The 23,865-nt window shown below is 36.8% G+C and overlaps 1 protein-coding gene across 5 annotated transcripts in view; it reads right to left on the bottom strand.

Moving 5' to 3' along the window:
• Window positions 1-23,865, bottom strand: part of FTO (FTO alpha-ketoglutarate dependent dioxygenase) — a 221,981-nt gene that overhangs the window by 193,475 nt on the left and 4,641 nt on the right. The window contains exon 1 of one of the 5 annotated variants that reach the window (XM_053987134.1): window positions 17,209-17,303. The exons of 3 other annotated variants lie outside the window; for them this stretch is intronic. In XM_053987134.1, the coding sequence (XP_053843109.1) occupies window positions 17,209-17,223 (15 nt within the window). In that variant the 5' untranslated portion in view covers window positions 17,224-17,303. Of the gene's footprint in view, window positions 1-254; window positions 329-17,208; window positions 17,304-23,865 lie in introns of those variants that run through there. One more of the 5 variants, XM_053987133.1, reaches the window with a different exon arrangement.

The following is a 23,865-nucleotide window of genomic DNA, read 5'->3' as shown; positions in this document are numbered from 1 at the left end:
TAGACACCTTAAAATCTAAACTCTTTTGCTTCCTTAGAGGATATGTCAAAGACAACAATAAATAAATTTCACTTACTTCAGAATGTCTACAGTGGTTTTGTATTTTGAACCTGAAATTCAAAAATCTAGGCCACTCTTTCTGACACGTAGCCTGCATGTCTGTGTTAAAACCATCTGAGTGACAGCAGCTCAGTTGCATTAATAAGGGAGGCTGAGGGCAGGAATTGACATTAAAAGAAAGCTGCCAGACCCACCTTTGTTCTTATTTGCTGGCTTAACATGTTGTATTACTTCCCCTTCTACAGTGGAATTGCTTCAGCAGTAACTAAAATTCAAGAAGGGATGAATGAAAAAAAAAAAAAAAAAAAAAAAAGTAGGATTAAAAAAAAATATGCAAAGGGAGGATTTTAAAATTAAATAACAGACAACTGCAAGAGCTTATGACCAACATTTGGCATTACACATGCTGTAATTCCCAACTAAACTAGTGACAAAGGCTTGATAGACTCTCTGCACAGGCTTGATAGACTTCCATGTGAAATATGCCTCAAACCACTGTTAGTTAAACAAATTCATTATATAAGATTTCCACTAAATTTTTACTTAGGAGTTTAGCTGAAAAAAGACTACAGTTACTTAATAATTTTGGGAACCCTCAACTGTGTCAGGCCCTGCATTTGGAAAGAACCATGATGAAGATCCCTACCCACAGCATTTTTTCAGGAACCTTTTCTCTTTATTTCCATCATACGTATTTTACGCAAAACCATTTCCAGCTAGGAAAGTGCAAAAAAACCCCAAGCACAGTTTAACTCAGAATTCCTACCTTTATTTTCATACCAAGCAGATGAACTTAGAGAATCACAGCAGCAGAGAGATCACCTTTAACATGCAGAGGAGAACTGTTCCTCGAGAACAAAGCACAGTGATCTGTACCAAACCTCATGAAGCACTAGAACAGGCTCCTGAAGCCTGCCATCGCTAAAAGATACTGTACTGTACTTTCTGTAGCTCCTCATTCCATTTCTCTTTTTTTGTTCTTTAAGTTGACAAGTTAAGCGTTCCGTGTTTACAAGTTTTCAATAGCCTGTTACAAACAGACTCGAATTTGTTTGCATTACGCACCACGGGGATTAAAAAGGAGTTAATATATATCTATTCAGAACTAGTGTGCAGAAAATAGCTGTGTTGTACAGGGCTTAGGCTGTGACCCGCTTAACTTTATTCACAGAATGCACAATCCATCACGTACAAAAACACAGAGGAAAATGTGAGGTGTTGGTAAGTACCGCTGTTAGCGAGATTTTCTGCTAATTATTACACCAAATAAGCACAGCCAACAGGCCAGAGCTGTGAGAGGGCATGTTTCAGGGCATTAAACGGCGGCCCGGGCCGGAGATGAGTCCCTCACAGCGCGCCCTTCGCCAATGAACCCATTTCCCTGACACCGGCGAGCCGAGCGCGGCGGCGCCGGGCGCGGGCGGTGCTGCAGCGCCACCTGGCGGCACAGGCGCACAGCCCAAAGCCGGCCCGGCCCCGGAGCGCGCAGCGCGGCACAGGAGCGCCCCTGCGCGCCGGCACAGCCCGGCCCGGCGGGGCCCGGGGGACACACACGCGCCCTTAAATACCTGGAAACGCTTTGCACACCGTTTTATTACAGCCTGCTCGTACAGTCCAAGCCAGTGTATCTTCAAGCACTATGCGCTGCAAGCTTTGGACAGTTTTTGCCATTGATTTCAGGAAAATATTTTATATTTGGACGCGAAGCTCAAAGCTGGCCCGGCGCCGGGCGCAGGACAGGAGCGCCCCTGCGCGCCGGCACAGCGGGGCCGTGGGGACACACACGCTTCTTGCTGTTCACCTCCAGCACACACGCCCTTAAGCTGCTAACGCTTTACACACCGTTTTCTTATAGCCCGCTTTTACAGTCCAAGCCAGTGTATCTTAAAGCCTATACTATGCACTGTAAGCTTTGGACAGTTTTTGCCATTTATTTCAGGAAAATATCTTATATTTGGGCGGACAGCCCAAAGCCGGGCCGGCCCCGGTGCGCGCAGCGCGGGACAGGAGCGCCCCTGCGCGCCGGCACAGCCCAGCACAGCGGGGCCACGGCGAGAGACTCTTCCTGCTGTTCACCTCCAACACACGCGCCCTTAAACAGCTGGAAACGCTTTACACACCATTTCATTACAGCCTGCTTGTACAGTCCAAGCCAGTGTATCTTAAAGCCTGTACTACGCACTTCAAGCTTTGGACAGTTTTTGTCACTGATTTCAGGAAAATATTCATCAACTCAATTTTTTTATACCCCCCTCGGTTTTGAATGGGCTCTTATCACTGCTCTTTTTATCTGGACTGCTTTCACAGCTTAATAAAGTGTGAGCCTGCAAACTTGCATATTCTTCCTTTCCTTGCTTGCATGTTGACACTATGTATGCTCCTGCCATCATATTTATTGTCACTGCAATGGAGTTACAGCCATGCCCCATCTCTGTTACCCTGATTCTATTCTGCTGATCAGTGTTGCAGCTCAGTGTTGAAGTTTATGCAAACAAAGTAAACTTTGCAGCACAACCTCGCTCATGAAAAGCCATGAAGAGGTGAAAATACATTTCATGATGAATATAAATTAATGTGTGAATACCAGCACAACTGTCTACCAAGTAAAAAGATTCACTTACACACTTAGATCAAGTTAAAAGCATAGATTGCAAAAAAGGATGCTAGCACAATTCCTGCCACTAGTCTCTACATTTGTATTTCACAACATTTTTACAGGAAAAGGCAAGAAGATGTCTATGTTCTCTAGCCATTTAGCACACAGATAGCATTTATTTATGGACACTCTATATAGTTTGATGAATAAGTTAAAAATCCTACATCTGAACCCCACATCTATCATCATAAAATGAATAGCAATATATTAATACTTTATAGTACTAATTTCAGCAGAAAATCACCCTCAACCAAGCTGCTTCCTATTACTGGCATTAAATTGCCATGACTCAAATCTTATGACTCCCAATTTCATGTGCATCATTAAGCTAAGCAAAAATAATGTACTTTAGTGTCTGTAGAATTGCATACTACAAAACAAGGAGAAAAAAAAAAATCTAAAATCCACACCAGGCAGACTTACTGTTACAGGACACCAAATATCTGTTCTGATTGAAATATGGCTTGTATCACAAGGTGCTTAGAGGTTGCTTTAAAAATAATTTCTCCTCATTCTGAAGCCGCAAGAAGTGTGAGGGGCGAGAATGAAGAGAAGGAATAACAGCTTTTAAAACACTGCTTATGAAAACATTGTTCAGGCTGCAACAGACTGACAGTTGCAGAGTTTGTCTAATTTAATTTCCCCACCACAAACTCAGTGAAATGGAAATATAAAACTTCAGCAAAGTTTTGTATGTTCTCAGGTCCTGATCATTGCATGGTCTAGACCTTGGGGGTTATATAATTGCCAAGAATCTTTTCAACAAGAAGTTTCCCTTATCCACTTCCAAAGAATTATCTTTGCCGTAAAATATTGAAACAAAACAAAAACCAACCTTACAGATTATTTAAAGTGACCAATTCTAGAATTGTGGTCTATGCTCTCTTTTGCTGTGACAAGAAAATGAATACATTAAAAAGTGGCTTGATAGCACTCAATTTTAGTTCATTTTCAATATTAATTTGTTTTAATCACATGACATGACAGATCATTAAATACAGGCAGGCTCATCATAGTAATACAAGCTTCATACAGTATTTAAAACAATTCAATTTACTGTCACCATTGTTTTATTTATTTCCTATAAGTGAAGGGTTTTTGAACTGCGTTTAGAAGGATAAAAAACCTCTAAGAAAATTTATATGTTCCTCAGTATAAAAATTGGTATCCTATGCTTCTGATAAAGTAATTTCCCTTTAAAATTATGTGTGAATAAAGCATTACGTATTTTAACAAGTCCAGTGCAAGGAATACCAACTGTTCTGCAATCATAATTTGCAGGTTCCCTTGAAAAACGAAACAAGGGCACATAAATAAATATCCTGCACTTCAAGAACTCCAGAATCAATAAAATGGATTTACTCCTATGGAACTGCTCAGCAGTGCAGAGGGCAGGAGGACTCCTTGCTTTCATCAACTCTTTCAGGCACAGCCACAGTACAACATTCTTTAGGACACAGTTCTCCAGACAGCCCCTGTGTTGGAAAATTCAATGCAAAACTGAGGGAAGGCAAAGTAGTGTGAATCTGGGTTTTTGGTAACAGGTTAAAATCTACTTTGGTGAATATTAACCATTTAGTTATTATCCAATTATCAATTCTTATTTCAAACTCAGTAATTGTTTTTGCATTATGGTAGGTATGGAGTGATATTGGCACCTGGAGATCACACCAATAAAGTCTTGAAAATTGTCCTGTATGACAGCAGATCATCTATCTGTCTTACAGAGAAACACTGCTAGTTATGAATAAAAAGTTGTCCTATGGAAAGATGTACTATATCACACTGGGTTTATCTACCTTACTGCAGAGACAGTATCTTTTCTGCTGTCAAAATGCTTTTGCTGTATGTAAATATTTAATGTTATTACCATCATTCACTCAGTGCTCATACTGTCTGTTCAAGCATCTATTACTGTCTGCTAGATACACTTGAGGATAACACTTTTTCATGTCTGCTGCTCAGTCACATGCAGGCCCCACTTCTCAAAGATTCTTCAAAGTTCCATAATTTATTAAACACAACACAAAGGCCTGTATCGTTTGCAGGATTTTATTTGTGCAAATGTAAGCACCAAATGCACCCAAAATGCTACAGCAGTTTATACTACACCAGGACTGAACTTTTATCCAGGGTTCTATGAGCAACTGAAATCACAGAAAGAAATTCTACATTTCCTGAACTCTCAGGTAAGAACTATAGATCTTAACAGAAGGATACTGAGTGCATTTTAGTTAATTTAATTCTCTGAAAGGAAATAAACATCAGTGGTCAGGTTCACATCTAGTTGTAGCTGCATGCCACACAATTTCTGTATTTACCTAAATTCATAGCCCTGCATGTAATATATATATCACATACGTAACACAAGATTTTACCATCAGTATTAACCCTTGCTATACCTTCCAGTAAAATATTATAGAAATCAGCTTTCTAAGTCACACAAGACCTGTTGAGATAGACAAGAAGAATCACCAGAGTCCTCAAGCAGGACAGTCTCTCCAGCAGTTCTTTTGTTTCAAATCTCAGTTTTATTTTAGACAAAATATTTTTAATTTGATTTTTGCTTATTTTGTTAGGAAACAGCAAGCATCATGAAGAGACCATCCTAAAAAGTACAAGACTGCACAATTATTCCTTCTATCCCAGTGGACCCTGACACTTTATATGACAAGATCTGTTCATCAATGAGGCTAAAAGGAAATGAAAATGTTGGATTCAAAAGATCTGCCTTTCAGTTAACATTCTTAATGTAAATTAGGGTTAAATGTGAATAAAATTAATATTTAATAACTTAAAAAACTTCTATTCCTTTCTTCTCTTTAAACACTAAAACTTAATTATAAAATAATGTAAAACAAGTGTAAATTTAAAAGAATCATTTTGAAGTTTGCACTAATAGTTCAAGACCTATTGACATGGATGAAAAGAAGGGGAATCCCAACATTCTGTTGCTTTAAAGCACAGTGTGATTCTCTTCCTTGCCAAGAGACAGCAGGAGCCCAGGCACAGGGGAGTGCTGGGGTAGGGAAGGGAGAGAGTGGGAATGGAGAGGCATTGCAGGAGCAGCACAGCAAGGCTGACCTCTGCCAAAAAGCAAAGTGCAGCTACAGGAGTGGGGAGTGCTGGGGAGAAGGAAAGGAAACCCAGTGTTCAAACTGCTACATCGGGGCCTCAATAGATTGCTTCCCATATCACCATGGAATGAAAAGTTTCTATCACACAGGGGCACAATCCAGTATTTAGTTAGGATGCAGCATGATAGACAGAAAACAATCCAAAATCGGGGGGAAAAATCTTCTGACATCAGCACAAAACCTCTTCAAAGTATTGCAGCTCTAATGCAATCTAACCTGCAGCCCTCCTAAACTTTCATTCACAAGGTTAATCCTATGGGCCTTACGGCTTTCATAGGGGTTACATACAAGTTTAAAAAAAAGGTATAAAAGCTCAGACTTTGATAATCTGTGTCTCCATGAAAGATAATTTGGCTGTAAAGAACCAAAGAGGCTCATTCCACCATTCTTCTCTATGCAAACTTTGAACTAAACTCAGGTTAGAAGTTGTTTCCACAAAAAGTAATGAAATTTAAAATCCCTCATGTGTTTCCCATTCCTTTCTTGAACAGAACTGAAGCACTTTGTCACTTGCAAACAACACACATAAATGAAAGACGAGAGCGTGGCAAGCACCAGTCACACAAGGTATTTGAATGCTGAAAACCCAAATCCAAGAACTTCTTTCAAATCAGCTTTTGACTACTCTGAGTTGACAACTTTACCTTCGTTGCTTACACCCTAAAACTTCCCCAGGTACCTGCTAAACTTCACTTGACTAGAATTCTCTTAAAGTTTTAACCTATCGAAAGTATGTTTCATAAAATTGGTTATGTAAGTCACTTAGTGAATTCTAATATTAACACCATTCAACAAACATACAGCAGGTCATTTTTAAAGCATACCACTAATGGACACCACTGCTCAATCTCATGAACATAAGGCACCTTTGCCTCCTAAAGGGAAAACTCAAACCCAGTCGGGTATTATGGTTAACTGTTCCAAACACAGACAGGTTCTCCCTGGAACCAGCACAGGTGGTCATTTAATTTCCATCCCACTCAAGTCAAAGATAGAGAGATGTTTTTAGCAGACAGCATCAAAATAAGAGGAAATTGATTATTTGCTAAATATTTTTATCAGTACAAAGAACCCACCATTCTGCCAAAATTATAAAGGCTTATTAAACTTGAGCATCACATTGCTGGTACTTTGTTAAATCCCTTTTCCTAGCTATTTAACTTCTGCTAGTTGATCTTTAAATAAAAGAAAATTGTCTTATTTCCCCCTCAAATAATGTTTTCTCATTCCTTTCTAAAATAATTTTCTTTACATGGACTTTGTTGATTGTACTCTACCACATAGCATTTTAAAACCTGAATCCCAGTCAGGGCTACTCTCATTAAAAATGTGACCTTTCACCTTCAATGAAGCACTGCTAACATAAATTACACTTTGTGGTAGCCCAAAGGTGATAGAGATGAGAGCAGGATAAACAAGGTATAATACAAAAGCCAGTTGGGCCAGCCTTTCATTACAGCCCTTTCAAAAGCTATTAATCTGCCTTGTAGTCAGTAGGCTGCAAATAACTACTTATTCTAACCTACACTGTACTCTGAAGTAGCCATAAGGACAAGTCATGCAAGATGCAAACAATTCTTGGTCCTCATAAAACCACTTCAGTTGGTATTAGGAGAACATCCTGGTATGCTATTTTGAATCTCACTAATCAGAGGAAATTCAACAATATCAATCTGGCCAAAATATACAAAAAAAACCCCAGATATGAATTAATAATGTTGAATTTAAAGCAACTATAAAATAGTTCTTTAGATTTTAAAATGTGAATACAAAATGCTATTCATCAAGTTTAGCTTAATTTGTGTTTCAAGTCAGGGTCCACCTTAAAAATAACAGAAGAAAAAAGACAAGTAAGCATTACTGTATTTCAAAGAACATGGCACAAGCCAAGTACAAGCCAGTCCTTAAGAAATATCATGACAGATTTTAGTAGTAGGCAACAATGACTTTGTCTACGTGGATCCTTCTTTTGGTACTTCATGGCCAATTACAGTAAAAGTTGCTCAACAGGATATACACATAAGAAAATTCCTGTCACAGAGCAGATGCAAATTTAATTACTTTAAGTTAAACCTTCCATCTTGTCTAGGGGTCCTTCAAAAATGCAACTGTAAACAAGCACTACATTGCAATCAGGTGTCAAGGACTTATTTGATCTCTTACAAAATATGTCACAAATCACTGGCAGAAAGTGGGTCGAGAGGGAGAACAAAGGAAAAAACTGTCAATGGACTAGGTAGCTCATGTGAGTGTGCCTATTAGTGCACTGGATCTTTCTGCTCCTGTCTAATGCTGTCCATATAAAACCTTCTTAGTTTGACAGTGTTCTGTTATTCTGCATTTGATGTAATTTTTCTGTAGTAAGCAAAAAAGAAAAAAGATCTGTGAAAATAACTGATAGAGTAACCAGAGAAAACATTGAAGATATCAAAATTATTTATTCTGCTAAAATATCAATTTTTTGTTATTCTTCATGTGTGATATGTTAGAGAACTTCTAGAAAGCTCTGCACTTTTGAGAAAATAATCACATAAAAGCTGGAAGTAAATTACTTTACATTACAATAGGATTACAGATGGCCCCAAATAAGTAACCCATAAGACATAATTTTAAGGAAGAAAGTCACAGCTTTGTACAACTGGCCAGAAGAACAGCATGTGTATGCTATGCATGCATTTTACCTTCTCTGAAACACCAAGTATTTTTGGGGAACTAGAGTTAAAATCCCAGACAGCTCTCTGCAGTCGTCTGGTGCTCCTGAAATGCTGGCAGGTCACTGCTCATGAATCCCTGCTCTACAATGTAGCTCAGAATGGAGAGTGTTTAAATGGCAAAGTATTGGTAACGTTAAGGAATTTATGGATACACAGCTACGGGGACGTAAGTCTTATGGTAGGAAGACTTGGTAGGTATTTTATTTAGTAGAAGAACCCCTCGGCTGTACATAAATGCACAGACTGTTTTCTGTATACACTCGGTTTAAACCATTTACCAGAGTTAAAACTATAATTAAAGAATTCATTAAAATTCACAAGTGAACATGCCAACATCTCTCAGATTTCCTCTGAGATCTGTGGAGTTAAACAGCAGGTGACCTGTGTCACTTCAGCAGCAAAGACTCACTGGTCTGCACTGCACAGCTTGTCTGCTCCAAAGAACATTTTGGGAGTGTGGGGGCAACTAACCCAAAATACATTGGGCTACAACAGCCATGGGTATGTTCCTTGTAAGACCACCCAGAGCCACTAGGCAAGGTCAGTCTAGCTTTAGGACACATAAGCCTTGTCTAACTTTTATACTTTTACAAGTTGGTCTAATAAATTATTACCTTTACCTATCTAATTTGTCTCAACACAGCAAGGAAAATACCAGAATTTAAATACTGCCGTCAGAAACTCAAAATTCATATTCTCTGATTCAAACAGTGTAACTCCTACATAATATTTACTGAAGATTTTGCTTAAGTACCTATTTATTCAGGAAAAAAAAAAATGGAGAAAAAAAAATGCCGAGCCCCCACGGCTCGGCACCCTTCAATTATGGTTGTTCCATTTTACAGTGCTTTTTCATGAAACCAAAGTATATCCATATTACCTGTAATACCACAACACTCTCAAAAATAGTATCTTGAAGAGTCAGTTTAGAGAAGCCCTCTAAGTCTGACAAATAAGGCCAAGGAGTTCCTCTTTCATAGAATCAAAATTACTCAAAATGGAGGCAGGGGGAATCTTTTCCTCTTAGGCTTACAAAATCAAACCTTTCTACATTGATCTAAGCCAAAAAAGCAGATAAAGAGCAAAAGCAGAGAGGAAGCTGCCTGCATTGGACAAGGCCCGACTTTGCTTACTATACAGGCTGCTATTTTTGCTATTTAATCAGAGCTGCATGTCATATTTGTCATATATATATATATGTCATATGACATATATATATATATGGCCTGTTGACATATATGTCATATCAGCTTGGTAAATTCAGGTAATTCTGTTTAATACACGTGTCTCACATACAGTTTTTTGCTACTGAGCAAAGAAACCAAATTGTACATTTTCCAACCCAGTTCTCCTTATTAGCAGAATACCCCCCATCAAGAATGAACTTGAACAGCTAACACTCTCACTAATTTTAAAAAGAAAAAATTCCTCTTGGTTCAAATCCCACCCCTCCAAAAAAGAGCTTTAAGTCCAAACTATTTTACTTATATATTAGATAACATACTAGTTGCAATCACTTTGCTTAGAATTTACTTTTTTTTAAATCCCCCAGATGACTCCAACACTGCATTTACGAACAAAAATGCACTGGATCTATTTATCTCATTCCAATAAAATTTAAGTAGTGCAACACATTATTCATCTATCCATATTATAAACTGTTGTGTACATTAAGTGGATAATATTATTAACACTAATGTTTCTGTAGGCTATTCATTAAATAAATGGTAGACACAGTAATTCCATCTATTACAGATAGAGCTCAATAACAGCTGTAAATGAGAAAATTGCAATAGACATACTGAGTAATAATCAGAACTAAAACGACAACTGTAACAATATATCCACTGTGTAAATGTTCTGATTAGAGAAACACAAACTAATCTGTAATTTTTCATCACTGATAAACATTGGTAACCAGCCAGAATTTAAATTATATTTTATTCAGTTACTAAAACACAAAATCTACTTGATTTATTAATTTAACAAGATTCAAGTATTTTGTTTACTATGATACAGAAATATGTGCAGCATGACATCAAATCACCATACCTGCCTAAAACTACAGCTAGCAAAATGCACTATACCTTTCCACGTATGTAGATACAAACATGACATACAGAGTTGTGCCAGCATAATGTCATAAAGCTATACTGGCTTGTCAGTAGAAGTTCTCTAAGGCTTCTTGTTAACATTTACAGGCACCACGTAATCCCAGTTTAGAGCCTGCAAGAACAACTGATCATGTCAGAAAAGAGACTGAGGTAACTTTCTAGTCTGAGAGCTTTGGCGATCCTAATTAAAAATATTAATATTTTTACTACTCTTCGTGGAATAATGCCTAGAAATTATCTAGAAGCACAAAAAACCCAGGTGGCATGTTACAAACACAATTGACTAACACTGTCAGGTTACCCAAGAAAAGTCTGGATCATTCCTAAGAATAAATGCAATCACAGGCCTAATATTTGGGATATGAGGCACTACATCACCTGATACAAAATTGCTTCAGTCAAACACCTGGCATGATTTTCTGCAAACAGTGCAATTTATTAACAGGAAAAGACTCAATGTGGCAAACACCAGGGGTTATTAGAGAAAGGCTCCTTAGGAAAATGCCAGCTTTCTTCTGTTTTCTGCCTCTGTACCAAGAGTCACACAAACTTGCCAGCACGTGATGGAAGAGGTTGAGGTGTGGCCCACCTTCCTGATACTGACCAGATGGGGAAGATGCTCCAATTGGCAAAAAGCCCAAGGAGAAAGAAGTCTGTGGGGAAATGGGGAGAGACAAACATATTTGACAAGAGCAAGACAAGAGCTCTCCCCCAGACATCATCCATAGGGATCCTTCATTCCCCTTTGCTGATATTGTCCCTGCATATGCATAGGATAACTGAATATATTATGCACGGGAATTAATCACACCACTGGCACTGCCAAGAAGTCACTGAGCTTTTATTATGCATGCAAAGTTCTGCCATTTTGCACACACAGATGAAATTCGGAATTCGCAAAGAATTTCAAAACTAAATTAGAAAGGAGAGATTAGGCTAGAGCCACAATAGTAGAGAAGATTCCACATGCAAAGGAGATTTTCTAAGAATAATAAATCCATTCTAAGCACTTCAGACTATTTCAGCCAGGTACCTCTCCAAAGGACTCAATGGCCAAGGCCCATGCATGAGCAGGTCATGTGCTCTTCACAACTATTTGTTTGGATTTTTCTTTGTTTTTATTATTTGTAGCTATGCTAACATTCCATGCTTTAAAAAATCTTCAATTTTTCTCCTCAGTATCAATTAATTACTCTCCCTCACTACTCCTCACAAAACAAGAAGTAGCAGATGCCCAAGTGAAAAATAACTTGGCTTTAAAAAAAAATTGATGTACTTACATTGCCAAACAGCCTCTCTTAAACAGCAAACCATACATGTAAATTCACTCATATGTACAGTACACAACAGTCACTCATTACATTACAGTCAAATAAATGCTAGAATATTACACAGGAATCCACTAGATGTCTGGCTTTGTAACTCACTTTTTATTGATTCTCTGTCATTCAGATCTGTGTTACTTTTCTCCGTATCTAATCTTCCTCCCAAAATATTACACTGCCTTAGTATTTTATCATCTTTTAGCATGTCTCTCTTTCTTGAGTTATTTTGTTCCTTCATTGCTCATTGCCCACTTTCACTACTGACTTCATTCTCTAATTTTTCTGGATTAGGAATTGGATTAGGAACTGGATTATATCCTGCTCTTTACTTAAATTCCTTGGAATAAAAATATTTACAAGAAAACAATACCAAATCCCCCACTGATTTTGAAACAAACAAAAAAAGATGATAAATGGGCTTGTTGATGCAAATTTCTAAACACTCTTCAATCACAAACATAGGTAAAATCGCAGGCAGTTAAGTATGAGCCAATGTAATATTGAATTCTGAATTAAAAATTGAAAGAGGAAAGTTCTGTAAAGCAATAAGCTTTTACTTTATAACTAGCTACTAGCCTTCTGGGATTTAATCAGAAACATTCTACAACATTTCATAAATCCAAATTCTCTGGACTGTCCTTTCACTTTTTAATAGACATATCAGTTTATAACAATACCAAAAGACGCAAGAATTGCATTTATATTTCCACGGATATTGCTATACTTTCAATAGTTTAAAATAACCTTGATTTAATTCATCAGCTCATCAGTCTCAAAATGCTTTCAAGCACAAATCCACTTTACAGCACTTGACACCATGGCATTGCCCTAACTCTAAGGAAACTGGACTTTTGAGGCAAAATTGCCCTAGCTTAAGTACTGTTTCAAGAAGTTGAAAAGAATTGTCTGCTTAAAGAGCTTTTTCAGGATGGTCTAACAGTTATATCCTCTTTCACATGCCTTATTAAAAATTCTAAGTAATTAGGAAAGACAATTATTTACACTTCAGAAGACTATAATGTCAGAATTTTCAGGATCTAACAAGACACACTTCACTGACCTGATTTAAGTAAGTTAACACTGATTTTCTAAATTTCATCTTCTATTGACATTAAACCCAATACCAACAGATTTCTATCTTCTTCATGAATACTTAGAGCTTTAGGCCAAAAACACCTTAATGAGTTTGACCTGCAAACAGGCAAAACTAGACCAAAGTTATGGGGTTCATGCCTTTCTAAAAAGCTCGCATGCCTTTTAAAGAAACTTTTTCAGTTTCTCTCATGAATGTTCACTTATGATTTCACTCATTTTGGGCACATTTTGGGCATAGATTTCAGTTTTTAAACAATGTAAAAATCAGTATCTGTTTGGCAACAGAATGTCAATTTCCCATCCCTTGGAGTCTCATACCTCTAATATCAAAACTTTTAAAATTTATTTATGCAAACAAGAGACAAGATTATTATGCAAGGAACTCACACAAGAGACATCTAAATTTCATTCCCATCGTGCAAAGCATGAAGAAATGCTGAAACCCATTCTACTCAAATATTGATAAAGAGTGCAACAGAAATCTTTCCTTTGTCCTTAAGTCCAGTTTCTGATTAGCAGGAAGCAAACTTTCATTTACAGAATTGCATAGAAGTATTAATTAAAGCTTAAAGTACATTTAACAGTTTGAGATGTTCCAGCTCTACAATTTAAATCAACTATCTAAGTTATATTTCATCACACACAGCAATAGGCTACAACGACTAACAACGACTTCCAAATGAATTGTTACAAATTATAAATGCTCTGGAATGCTACCAAGAAAAGGTCTTGAATGTGACACCAATTATTTCTAGCATACAAGAAATATTGTTACTTGTATCAACTAAGTCCATGATTAAATTGTCTAAGTTGCACAGCCCACTGGTACATCAGAATTTCAAGACGTGACTCAAGAAATGTCAGGCTTTTGTGCACCAAAAGGTCCTGGACAAGTGTAGAGCAGGGTTAAATGCAGAACTTGAACTGTGAGTGTCTGAAGTGGTCAGAAGGAACCTCTTGATACGGATCATACGTCCTGTGATACCAAGCGCTCACACAACAAACAATCTCTGCCTTTCTTCATAACCTTAGTACTGTAAACCAGTTTCTTCTTTCTACCCCTGAGTATATTTTATCAGTAGCTAGAAATGTCAAATACTTGTGTGGTAAACAGAACTATCCTGGCCTTTTTTATTTTCCTAGGCACCAGTACTAAAGAAGGTGACAATGTAATCGGCCCCAGGCAACTCTATCACCATCCACAGTAGACAGGTCATTTTCCGTTTTATCAAAGAGGAGAGTAGGTCATCACATTTTAGTACATGTTGACACCCCTGCTAGTAAAAAGAGATAAGAATTCAGTGCCCTTAAGGTACCTTAACCTCTATTTTACCTAATACAGATATTTCACAGCTCTTACATTAAAGCCAGAAGACAGATTTGTTCCCTGAAAGAATGCACTACAAAGGTCTCAACCTTTGTGACAAGCTGATATTTTGTATTGCAGAGGGTATAGGTGACAACAAAGCACTTCCCTTAAGGTATCTACCACTCTTTTATTTTGGGTAATAGGATTTTTTTTGTTCCCATAACACCATAGAGCATCATGGATGTTTAACCTCTCAAACACACTTATGCAGTCTGTGAACACTTTTGGAAGTTGAAATAAAAAGCACATGGACACCTCCTGCCATCCTGAGAACCACTTCAGAAGTTTCTTCGCTTGATTAAAACATTTTGCTTTCAGCCAAAATATTCTTAATTCAGAACACAAAACAAAATAACAACACTTAACAGCTGTCATCTTTATTCATTGTGCTTTCACTTCCAAATTCTAATGTCTAAAGAAAGTTAGAAAACACATTTATAGTGCTCCTTTTATCTCTTAAGGCAATGGGAAAAGACATCAGCTCCCAATAGTTAATGAGAACTTACTTTTTATTGCATTTTATGTTAGTAAACTGGTTTTGCCATATCCTTTTTTAAATAGTGATAAGAAAAAAAGATCTGCAGGGCAAGAGCAAAAACGTTGCAAACTCTTAGTTATGACACAGACTGGGCAGAACCCACAAAAGTACTTCCATTTGGAAAAATATAAAGATATGAACACGCAATAAACTGCATGATGATGACTAGTTTCTTCTGCTCATGAGTGTAAAATGTTACTTCAAAATAGGAAAATATTTCTTCTCTGGTTAGCGAAGGAATAGGTATTCCATACTCCAAGTGAAAAAATAAATTTCTGGTTGAAGATTTTAAACTTTTCTCCCTCAGTAACACAACTACAAAGAGTATTATTAACTCTCAGCAGAAATTAAACCTTCATTTGTACAGTGAAAGAAAGAGCAACATTTTTTGGAAAGGAAAAATAACATTCCTTTAGTTTGAAACAGGTCAGTTTTTCTGTTAATTTTGGTAGCATTTTTTTAACTGTGGAGGCTGAAAAGGAGTTCTGAATTCAGAGACGATATCAACCAATACAATGACTCATACATTTAAATGCTATTTAGTTGTCTAATTAAATGCACTTAAATGATTGCACCTTTGCAGATTTACACACTTCAAAAATTCAGTCCTCCTTCACAAAAGCATATTTCATATATATATACATTACTCCAGAAAAGGGAAACATAAACCAAAACTTACTAACAGCAACTTCATGGGAAGGATAAAGAATTTAGAAGATAGTATTTTAACATCTGATAACAGATCACTTCATTTGCCAAAGAATTTTGCACATTTATGGCACACGTGTACATATATGTACACACAGAAACACCTGAATGCATGCATTTTATACTCTATTTCAGAGTAGCCACATGTCAACACACCAGCAAAGACTAAAAGAGTTGGGCTATTAAACAGCAAGAGCCTTTATCTTTAAGAGCAAGAAGACTAAAAAGATCACCATGACACAATCTAGTATTTTAGATCATTGACTCTGAACTGAGGTCTCTTGCAAATGATACTGGGAGCAGAAAAAATAAAATATGGTTCAGAAAATACACTGAGGGCAAAACTATTATGAAAATAATACTTTTTTGTTTCTAAGCAATCTAACCAATAACCACTACTATGACTCTACTGTTTTCACTTAATTAGCATGAAGATGTTTTGAAACTTGAAGGAAAAAAAAAGTAATTTCATAACCAGTTTGCAAGATAATGCTACTTTTCTGGTTTGGAAAGAAGTCGTTATGGTCATTATGAACAAGATCTAGTGAATCTCTGGTTTTAAGATTATATTTTGTGATGTCATTTTAATATACCATTTCAATTACAAAGGAACTGATATATTTTGAGAGAAAACAGACAGGTTTCAAATCCAATAAAATAAACTTCAGTTACAGACAGCTGTTGCCCAAGTGAATAGCAAATACTCCACTAAAGCAGGATATGTCACTTCCAAGCAGGAAGCAATTCAAAGTATTTGTTAATATATGATAGATTGCATAAGTGATTTACCTTCACACCAAGTTTATATTCACAATTAATCCACGGGTACAATCCCCATTCGTTAAATTAACTACAAGGTTCATCCCAAATCTCTCTGGGATTCATTATCAGAAAATACACAGATATCTGCCTGTTAAATATTTTCAATGTGAAGCATTTATTACTTAGTGAATTTCAGCCTGGCTCCTCATGTTGGATTTTGATGCACTTTTATGCACTGTATTCTGTACTCGAGAGAAAAATGACCATTTTATATTGCCTTTGGGTTTTTTAATGATAAATTCTATTTTCTCGTCAACTCTTTTAGATGGAAAAAATAAGTACCTGAAATAAACATTTCAGTCATTTTAAGTTTGCACAACTGCTTTACAAATCACACAGCCTGACCTCCTTCTATGATATTACATTACAGCAAGATCCAAAATAACATTCCAGCTTGACAGCTAACCTCAGGCACCACTGGTCTGGTATCTCGCTGCTCATACTGCTGGCTGAAAAGCTGATAGGATACGCAAGACAAGCTGAGAGTTTAACTGGCAGAGCTGTTCAAATCTAAATTGTGCTATTTGAAACTTAGACCACAGGAGACAACAGTTCACTTTTTACCATGGCAGCAGAATCAACCTCTTGGCCCTGTGAAACTCATATGAATACATTTAGCACACACAAAAAATATCTCCCTATATTATGATCAAAGACATATTCAACACACATTTTTTATGCACATTCGATCGTCCTGTTGACAGTCCTGGAAGTTAAGTAATATGGACTGCTGCACATAGGTTTCAAACCTTGATGGAGCCCAATGGCAGGCTACTTTTGACAGTCCAATAATGACAAGCACGTTGCAGGCCAATGCCCGTCATTCACGAACATCTTGGCCTGCTCCAACCGTTGCGCGGCAACAAAGTGGGCGGTCAAAGGTTAAGTTCGAAGAAGACAGCGATGAAGGGCAACTGTCATGCACCACTGAGTACTGTGAGGCAGCAAGGAGTGGTTGTCTTCTCAAGAACATGCAAAATGTTCTCATTCTGTCCAGGCAGACACATATTTGAAGGTCCTAAATGAGACCACTGCCAATTCACGGCGAGCCAAACTGACAGCATGCCATTCAAACTGTCTCTCTCAAATTTAGCTTTTTTTTAAAATTTCAAATCACAAATGCATGCAAAGTATAACATTAAAGAGAACTCCCAGCAGTTCTTTTAAGCAAGCCACATTTGGCAGGGTAGGAAGAGTGAGGGGAAAGACATCTAAACATTTTCCCCTCTCATTCTTTAGATATTTAGAAGTTCAATTATTTCACAAGAAATCCTTCAATTTTCTTGTATGACTGCATTTATTTCCAAAATTACATCTGTTGTGAGCCTTGTTCTAAATACTGGTGTTTCTTCCAGTATTAAAAACCAGAGTCTAAAACCTTACAATTAGGTCTAATACCTGGAATTTTAATTTTGCATTTGTATATTAATATCACAATAGAACCATACAATAAAGCATACAAAATAAATACTTTGCATCAGTCTCTAAATAGTCTAAGCATTTCTGTTATAAATGGCCCAATAACAGTATATTCTATTTGTTTAAAAGCACTGTTTTGTGTGGAGTTATGGCTTAAACAGCATGATTAACAATGAAATTGCATTATTTTGCATAAAACATATACATCTTACTTTTAAACCATTGCCAGTATGTATATTTTTTTACATACACATTTAAATTATGTGATCATGGTCATGTTTGCCTCTATTAACATATAAAAGACTTCAGGAAAAATAGAAATACTTTTTTCTATTAGATAAACAGTGATGTGTCTCATCAATTATATGAATGAACGCTTGACACTAAATTTAATCAGGCTGACAAAGGATCATATGGGTAAGCTCTCTGTGCCCTTTTCATGAACAGTCCATCTCTCCTGCACTTACAGGGCCAAACAGTGCCCTCTCACAAAACAGTCTACATGCAAAGTGCTTGTTTCTTTCACTGGGTCACTGGCATCCTCCTGCCTGTGACATTATTGCTTTGACCACTTTCTGTCCTGACACCAAGCCTTTAAAGACCCTAATCACAAACTGTGCTCTGCAAACTGAAGAGAAAATGAATTCTTATTATTTATGAGGAATATGTTTGGATTATAAAGCATAAACTCATGTGTCTGTAATGTATACAGACACACAGAGAGCACAAACTCCTTTAGGTAGGCATTACATTTATATGTTCTATTGCACAAGTCATAATATCAACACTTATCAAATCACAGAAATCACAGATAATAACCAATCCACTATCCTGATCACACTGAATTATGTTCAGTTAGCTAGAGCCATAAAGTTATAATTCAACTTTTTTTGACTGAGTAACAAATTTCAAAGTTTTTCTACATAGGCAGGATGCTCCTATGTAAAGCAGAAATTGTAAATTTGGGGGAAAATCTCCAATGTGACAACACCACCTTGTGAACTAGACCCTGGCACTAAGTGCCAAAGGCAGCCTTTTCTTAAACACCTCCAGGGACGGTGACTCCACCACCTCCAACGCCCAATCACTCTTTCTGTGAACAAATACTTCAGTAACATAAGGCATTTTTAAAACAGTTCACAGAGGGCTGACCAATATCTACAGTTCATTACAAAAGTTTAAGCTGTAACACCACTAAGAACTTTGCCATATACTCTCATCAAGCACAACTTGCCACAGTCAAGTGATTACAAGTTTTCTGAAGTACCAGTTCCCATGGTCAGAAAATATCCTATGAGTTTCAACTTTTATTTACGACAATACTGGAGAAAACCTTATGAAATCTGACTTTAAAACAGTAATATCAAAAATGCAAAGAAACTCAGAAGAAGAAAGCCTTTTTAAAAAAATTTCCCATGGCACATTCAAGCAAAATCGGCACCCAGGAATACGAGCTTTTACTAATGCAAGTAAAAGATTTTTGAAGTTTTTTAAAATGGAATTAAAGACTATGAAATAAAAACATGGGCTGTAGTCATAATCTGCTTTTATTTCATTTATGCCTATTTATAAATGCTTTCCATAAACACTTCCTATGGAACCAAGACTGATAGTGTCCATATGAATATATCACGGACTATCTTCCTGGACAGCAGCAACAGAGGCTCAAGAAATGACAGTCAGCACATACCAGATGCCTCCCAAGCTTGACAGTGCAGAAGCTTAATGGCTTCTGGTTTAAAGAATGGGGGAAGTCTACACAGTAGTTTGTTCCTGTAGTTCTCCTCAACAACCACCTTCTGCACGAAGTTTAAAAAGAAACAAACCACCAGTATGATACACATTTTACATTTCACGTGCCAGAGGCGAGAAAGCAGAGCACTGAACATCCATAAAAGATAACAGACAACTGAACTAATCATCACAGTAAAACATCCAAACCAAAACAGTTTCCCTTCCCCATTACCACAGATGCAGAGAACCACATAACTGATTCAACCCATCTTATTCTAAATAACTGACATGGCAATGGCTGGAAAGTGGGGAATAGAACTGCCTTTTGATCTTACCTCCTGTCAAGTCAGTTACATTATACTCAACAAATAGAGTATCTGAAATAACAAACTTGGTAAAAAGTTACTTTTTGGCTCCTACATGGATAGAAGACAGAATTGGATTTTTTACAAGTTCATAATAGCTGCAAAATGTTCTTCTACATTTTAGAAAACATCCAGGCTTACAGAAACAGTTCCAAACTGATCAGAGCTTCCGTAAAATTTCTGGTGGTTTTATATTATATAGTAAAATATGGCACTTACATGGTCTCAGAATACACAATAAAATATTTTACTTGAATTAATCTAATTGGGACACCTTTCCACAATTTTTTTTTGCATAAATGTCTTGCAAAAGGTATATGTTTGACAAATGCTCATTTTCTTTAAAACAGCTTATTAAGAATTTCTGTTTAGACTCTAAGTAACTTTTCCAACTCAGAAAGATGGTAATTTTCCTGATGTTTATATGTATTGTATACAATGAAGGCCCAAAACCATTTTCTCCTACCTAACATCACTAGACTAAATAGTTTGTTCTGGTTTTATTCAGTGATTGCATACATACATACACATCATAGCTCAGTTCAGTATTTTACTAACTGCAGTTGTTTGCCATCACATGTTTTAGATATCAGACAATGAAGCACAAGAGCATCATTACCTGCTGCACTGACATAATTTAAACTAGAAGCACAGAATAGAATCTGAAGAATTTTCCAGGTCCTGAGTGCACATTCAAAAGCTGTAAGATTGGGCTTTTAAAGACCTTTAACTGCTTGCAAAAATCCTACCTAAATCCTAAAAAAAACCCACACTATATGTTGTAAATGTGCATTTGAACAATGTATTTTACCAGTTAAAATTATACCAGTTAGAATGAAATCTATGTGTATGGGTTTACATGGCAGTAATAGCAATGTTTTCCAATCCAAAAGTTGCTTAAACTTACTTTTTGGATGTGAAAACCTTTATTTGATCTTCACCTCCTTTTTTTTTTTTTTCCTATAAATGTATACAGGGTATGTACAATCATGATTTATCACTGGCAAGATCCAGTGCATGAAATTTCTGCACTCAGAGGACAGAACACCCATGAGATGTGAGAGATTTTAAGTAAAATCTTCTGCCAGTGAAGAATGCAATCTCTTAATATTATGAGGTGTTTGATTTCAATACAGTTTTAAATATTAGAACAGAACCAACAATATATTTTAATCAGGTACCTTTTCAAGTATTCACTGCATGAAGTACCAGTTGCCTGAGGGTTATGAAATAATACTAAAAACTTTATAATCATTCATTGATTTAGTTTTGAGCACAGTATATCATTTGAATCCAATGGGAACATAAAGAGCTATTTGTGAGGTCAACCACAGTACAGACAGAGGCTGACATGATATCGATGGCAAGGTGGAAAGAAATTGCCAAATACAGCAGATCAATACCTCGTTTCACTGTTACACCCTTCTGCAGACATAAAATATCTATCTTTACAGCTACGAAAATAATAATAATGAAAGTGGGAGATAAATGCTTCCCTCAAGGTAAACTATTTGATTAGCTGAGGGCAAAGGTGACAAGAGCAGTTACACGAAAGTAACTTTACAGTCTTAAATAAAAATGGTGGGAAGAGCAGCAGATAAAAGGGCAAAATGAAGCTGAACAAGTTCTAGAAGATAAAGATGTAATTCTTTTAGAAATTGAGGTAGAATGTATACAAGAGCAAAAACTGCTAAGCTAAATAAGGAAGAGCAGAGTTTCTTCCCATAATCAGACTCCAGTAAATAATCACAAGTGTTTTGTAATTACAGCATTATAATTTTCTATCCAGAAAGCTTCAAATATATGTTTCATCTGTGCCATACTTTAAATGCCAATAAATGCTCATAACCATATTTTGCACTTCAGCAGAGAATCTAACAGAATACAGTAAAACACTACAGTGCTTTTCAGCCTTGGCTGGAGGGAAGAGGATCATCTGACATTCTGGATGCTCTTGGTCATTACAGGTAATTAAATAATTTAAGAAATGGATGAATTATTAAAAGCATGACAGCCCAATCCTGCTTTAGCTGAAGACTGCATAAGTTTGATCATCAACTGCAAGGGAACAGAAACAAGCTTTAGGCAATCACTGTTTGACCTGTCTAGTTTTCACTAACCTGTGTCAGCTGAAACTGAATCTTCTCTGATGTAAAAGAAAAAAGTGTAATAATTATTCATCAAATGTTTTCAAAATTTGAAAATAAAATTGGAAATAGGCCTTGTACTGCATCTCCAGTAGAGACACTTTACTATGGCTTTATTTCAAAAACACTGATTTCCATCTGAAACTTCTAAGATTATAAACTCAGTTCAGAACGAGAAGACTAAAGGGTTTGGGTGACTACCTAGCCTTCTGAAACTGAATAATCTGCTAACAAGCTTCTCGAGATTTCTCTTCAGAAAGATATTAATTCAAACACCAAAATTCAATTCACATGAAGTTTTATTTTTCTATGGAAAACAGGAAGGATTTTCAAAACTTACTTTTCCTCATTTCTGTGGGGAAATGTAATTTTCCTGAATGCTACAAGCTATAGAAATATTTGAAAAATAATGTAAAGAACTATCACCACCTTTTTAGACATTCATGTCTAATGCCGGACTTTTGAATGACCATTTTCTTTATGTCAGTGTTGCTGTTTGAGAACATACTCATGTTTAATAACAGTCTAGACTTAAAAACTAGAGTAAAGAGACTGTTCACCAGGGAAAGTGGAATTTACCAAGAACCATATACTGTGTTCATATTCTTCCTTAGAACAGGGGGAAATTTAGTGTTCTGAGGCAGACAAAGAATCACAATCCCTCTAAAGGTATTGATACTCCAATACCTTTTAGGAACTGTTAAGTCTCTCCAAATGATACAAGTTGAATTGGTTAAAGTATAATGAAGAAATAAAGCAGAGGGGTAATTAGATTGATAAAAATACTGTTTTACCAGAGCAAAAATCTAATTTAGACAACAACAAAAATTTCCTAAAATGCATGGCCTACCAGAGTCTCTAAAATAAACAACCAGTGGGGCAGCTTGCCCCACTTCTAGGGTGCTCCTTGCCTACCATGAGCTGGCAGGACACCCATGGCTGTCACCCATGGCTCCGTGGCAGGAGCCCAGTGAAAGGTCAGGGCTCATGGAACCATCTCCCACACTCAGGTCCCAGAGGGTGTTGTGCACTGGGAACACAGGCACTGCACTGAGGCTGTGTGAGTTAGAGACGTGAGCTTCCATTTTATACATACAAGACTATGAAAAAATAGACAAAACAGAGGGGAAAAAAAAAAAGAAAGAAAATTAAGTCTTCCCATATTCAGAACTGGGACACGCACAGCTCACCATACGGCTGTCTCATGTAGTGGGCCACCAGGATAGAAGTAAACTGAAGACCTTTAGATCCCTGGCATTGAACTTCCCTCACACTACTCCCGTCCACAAGAGCCTCCCGGGCCACCATCCACAAAATCCAAATTCGTGTTTTGAGCAGCCATTCTACTCACGTCCTTAGCTCCAAGATCTTCATAGATTCCAATATGTGAAGCATAGATCTATCCTTATTTACAGCAAAAAACAAGTGACTGAATGTAAAACAACATTCAATAAATCTGCAGAGTTTAAAGTACCGATATAATTCCGAGCAGAAAGATAGACATGCGCTTCTTAATTAAGTGGGTGATGTTCTAGTTAAAACAAAAAGACAACCCTGGGCCATAGCTAAGATTAAGCACATTCTCTTGCAAAGGAAGCTCTGACTATTATCGATGTAAAGGCTTTAAATCACAAAAAAACCTCATCTAATAGTCTGTATTCA

The sequence above is a fragment of the Vidua macroura genome, chromosome 11 (genome assembly GCF_024509145.1).
Source record: "Vidua macroura isolate BioBank_ID:100142 chromosome 11, ASM2450914v1, whole genome shotgun sequence".
NCBI classification, from domain to species: domain Eukaryota; kingdom Metazoa; phylum Chordata; class Aves; order Passeriformes; family Viduidae; genus Vidua; species Vidua macroura.
This window is presented reverse-complemented; position numbering and strand designations above follow the sequence as displayed.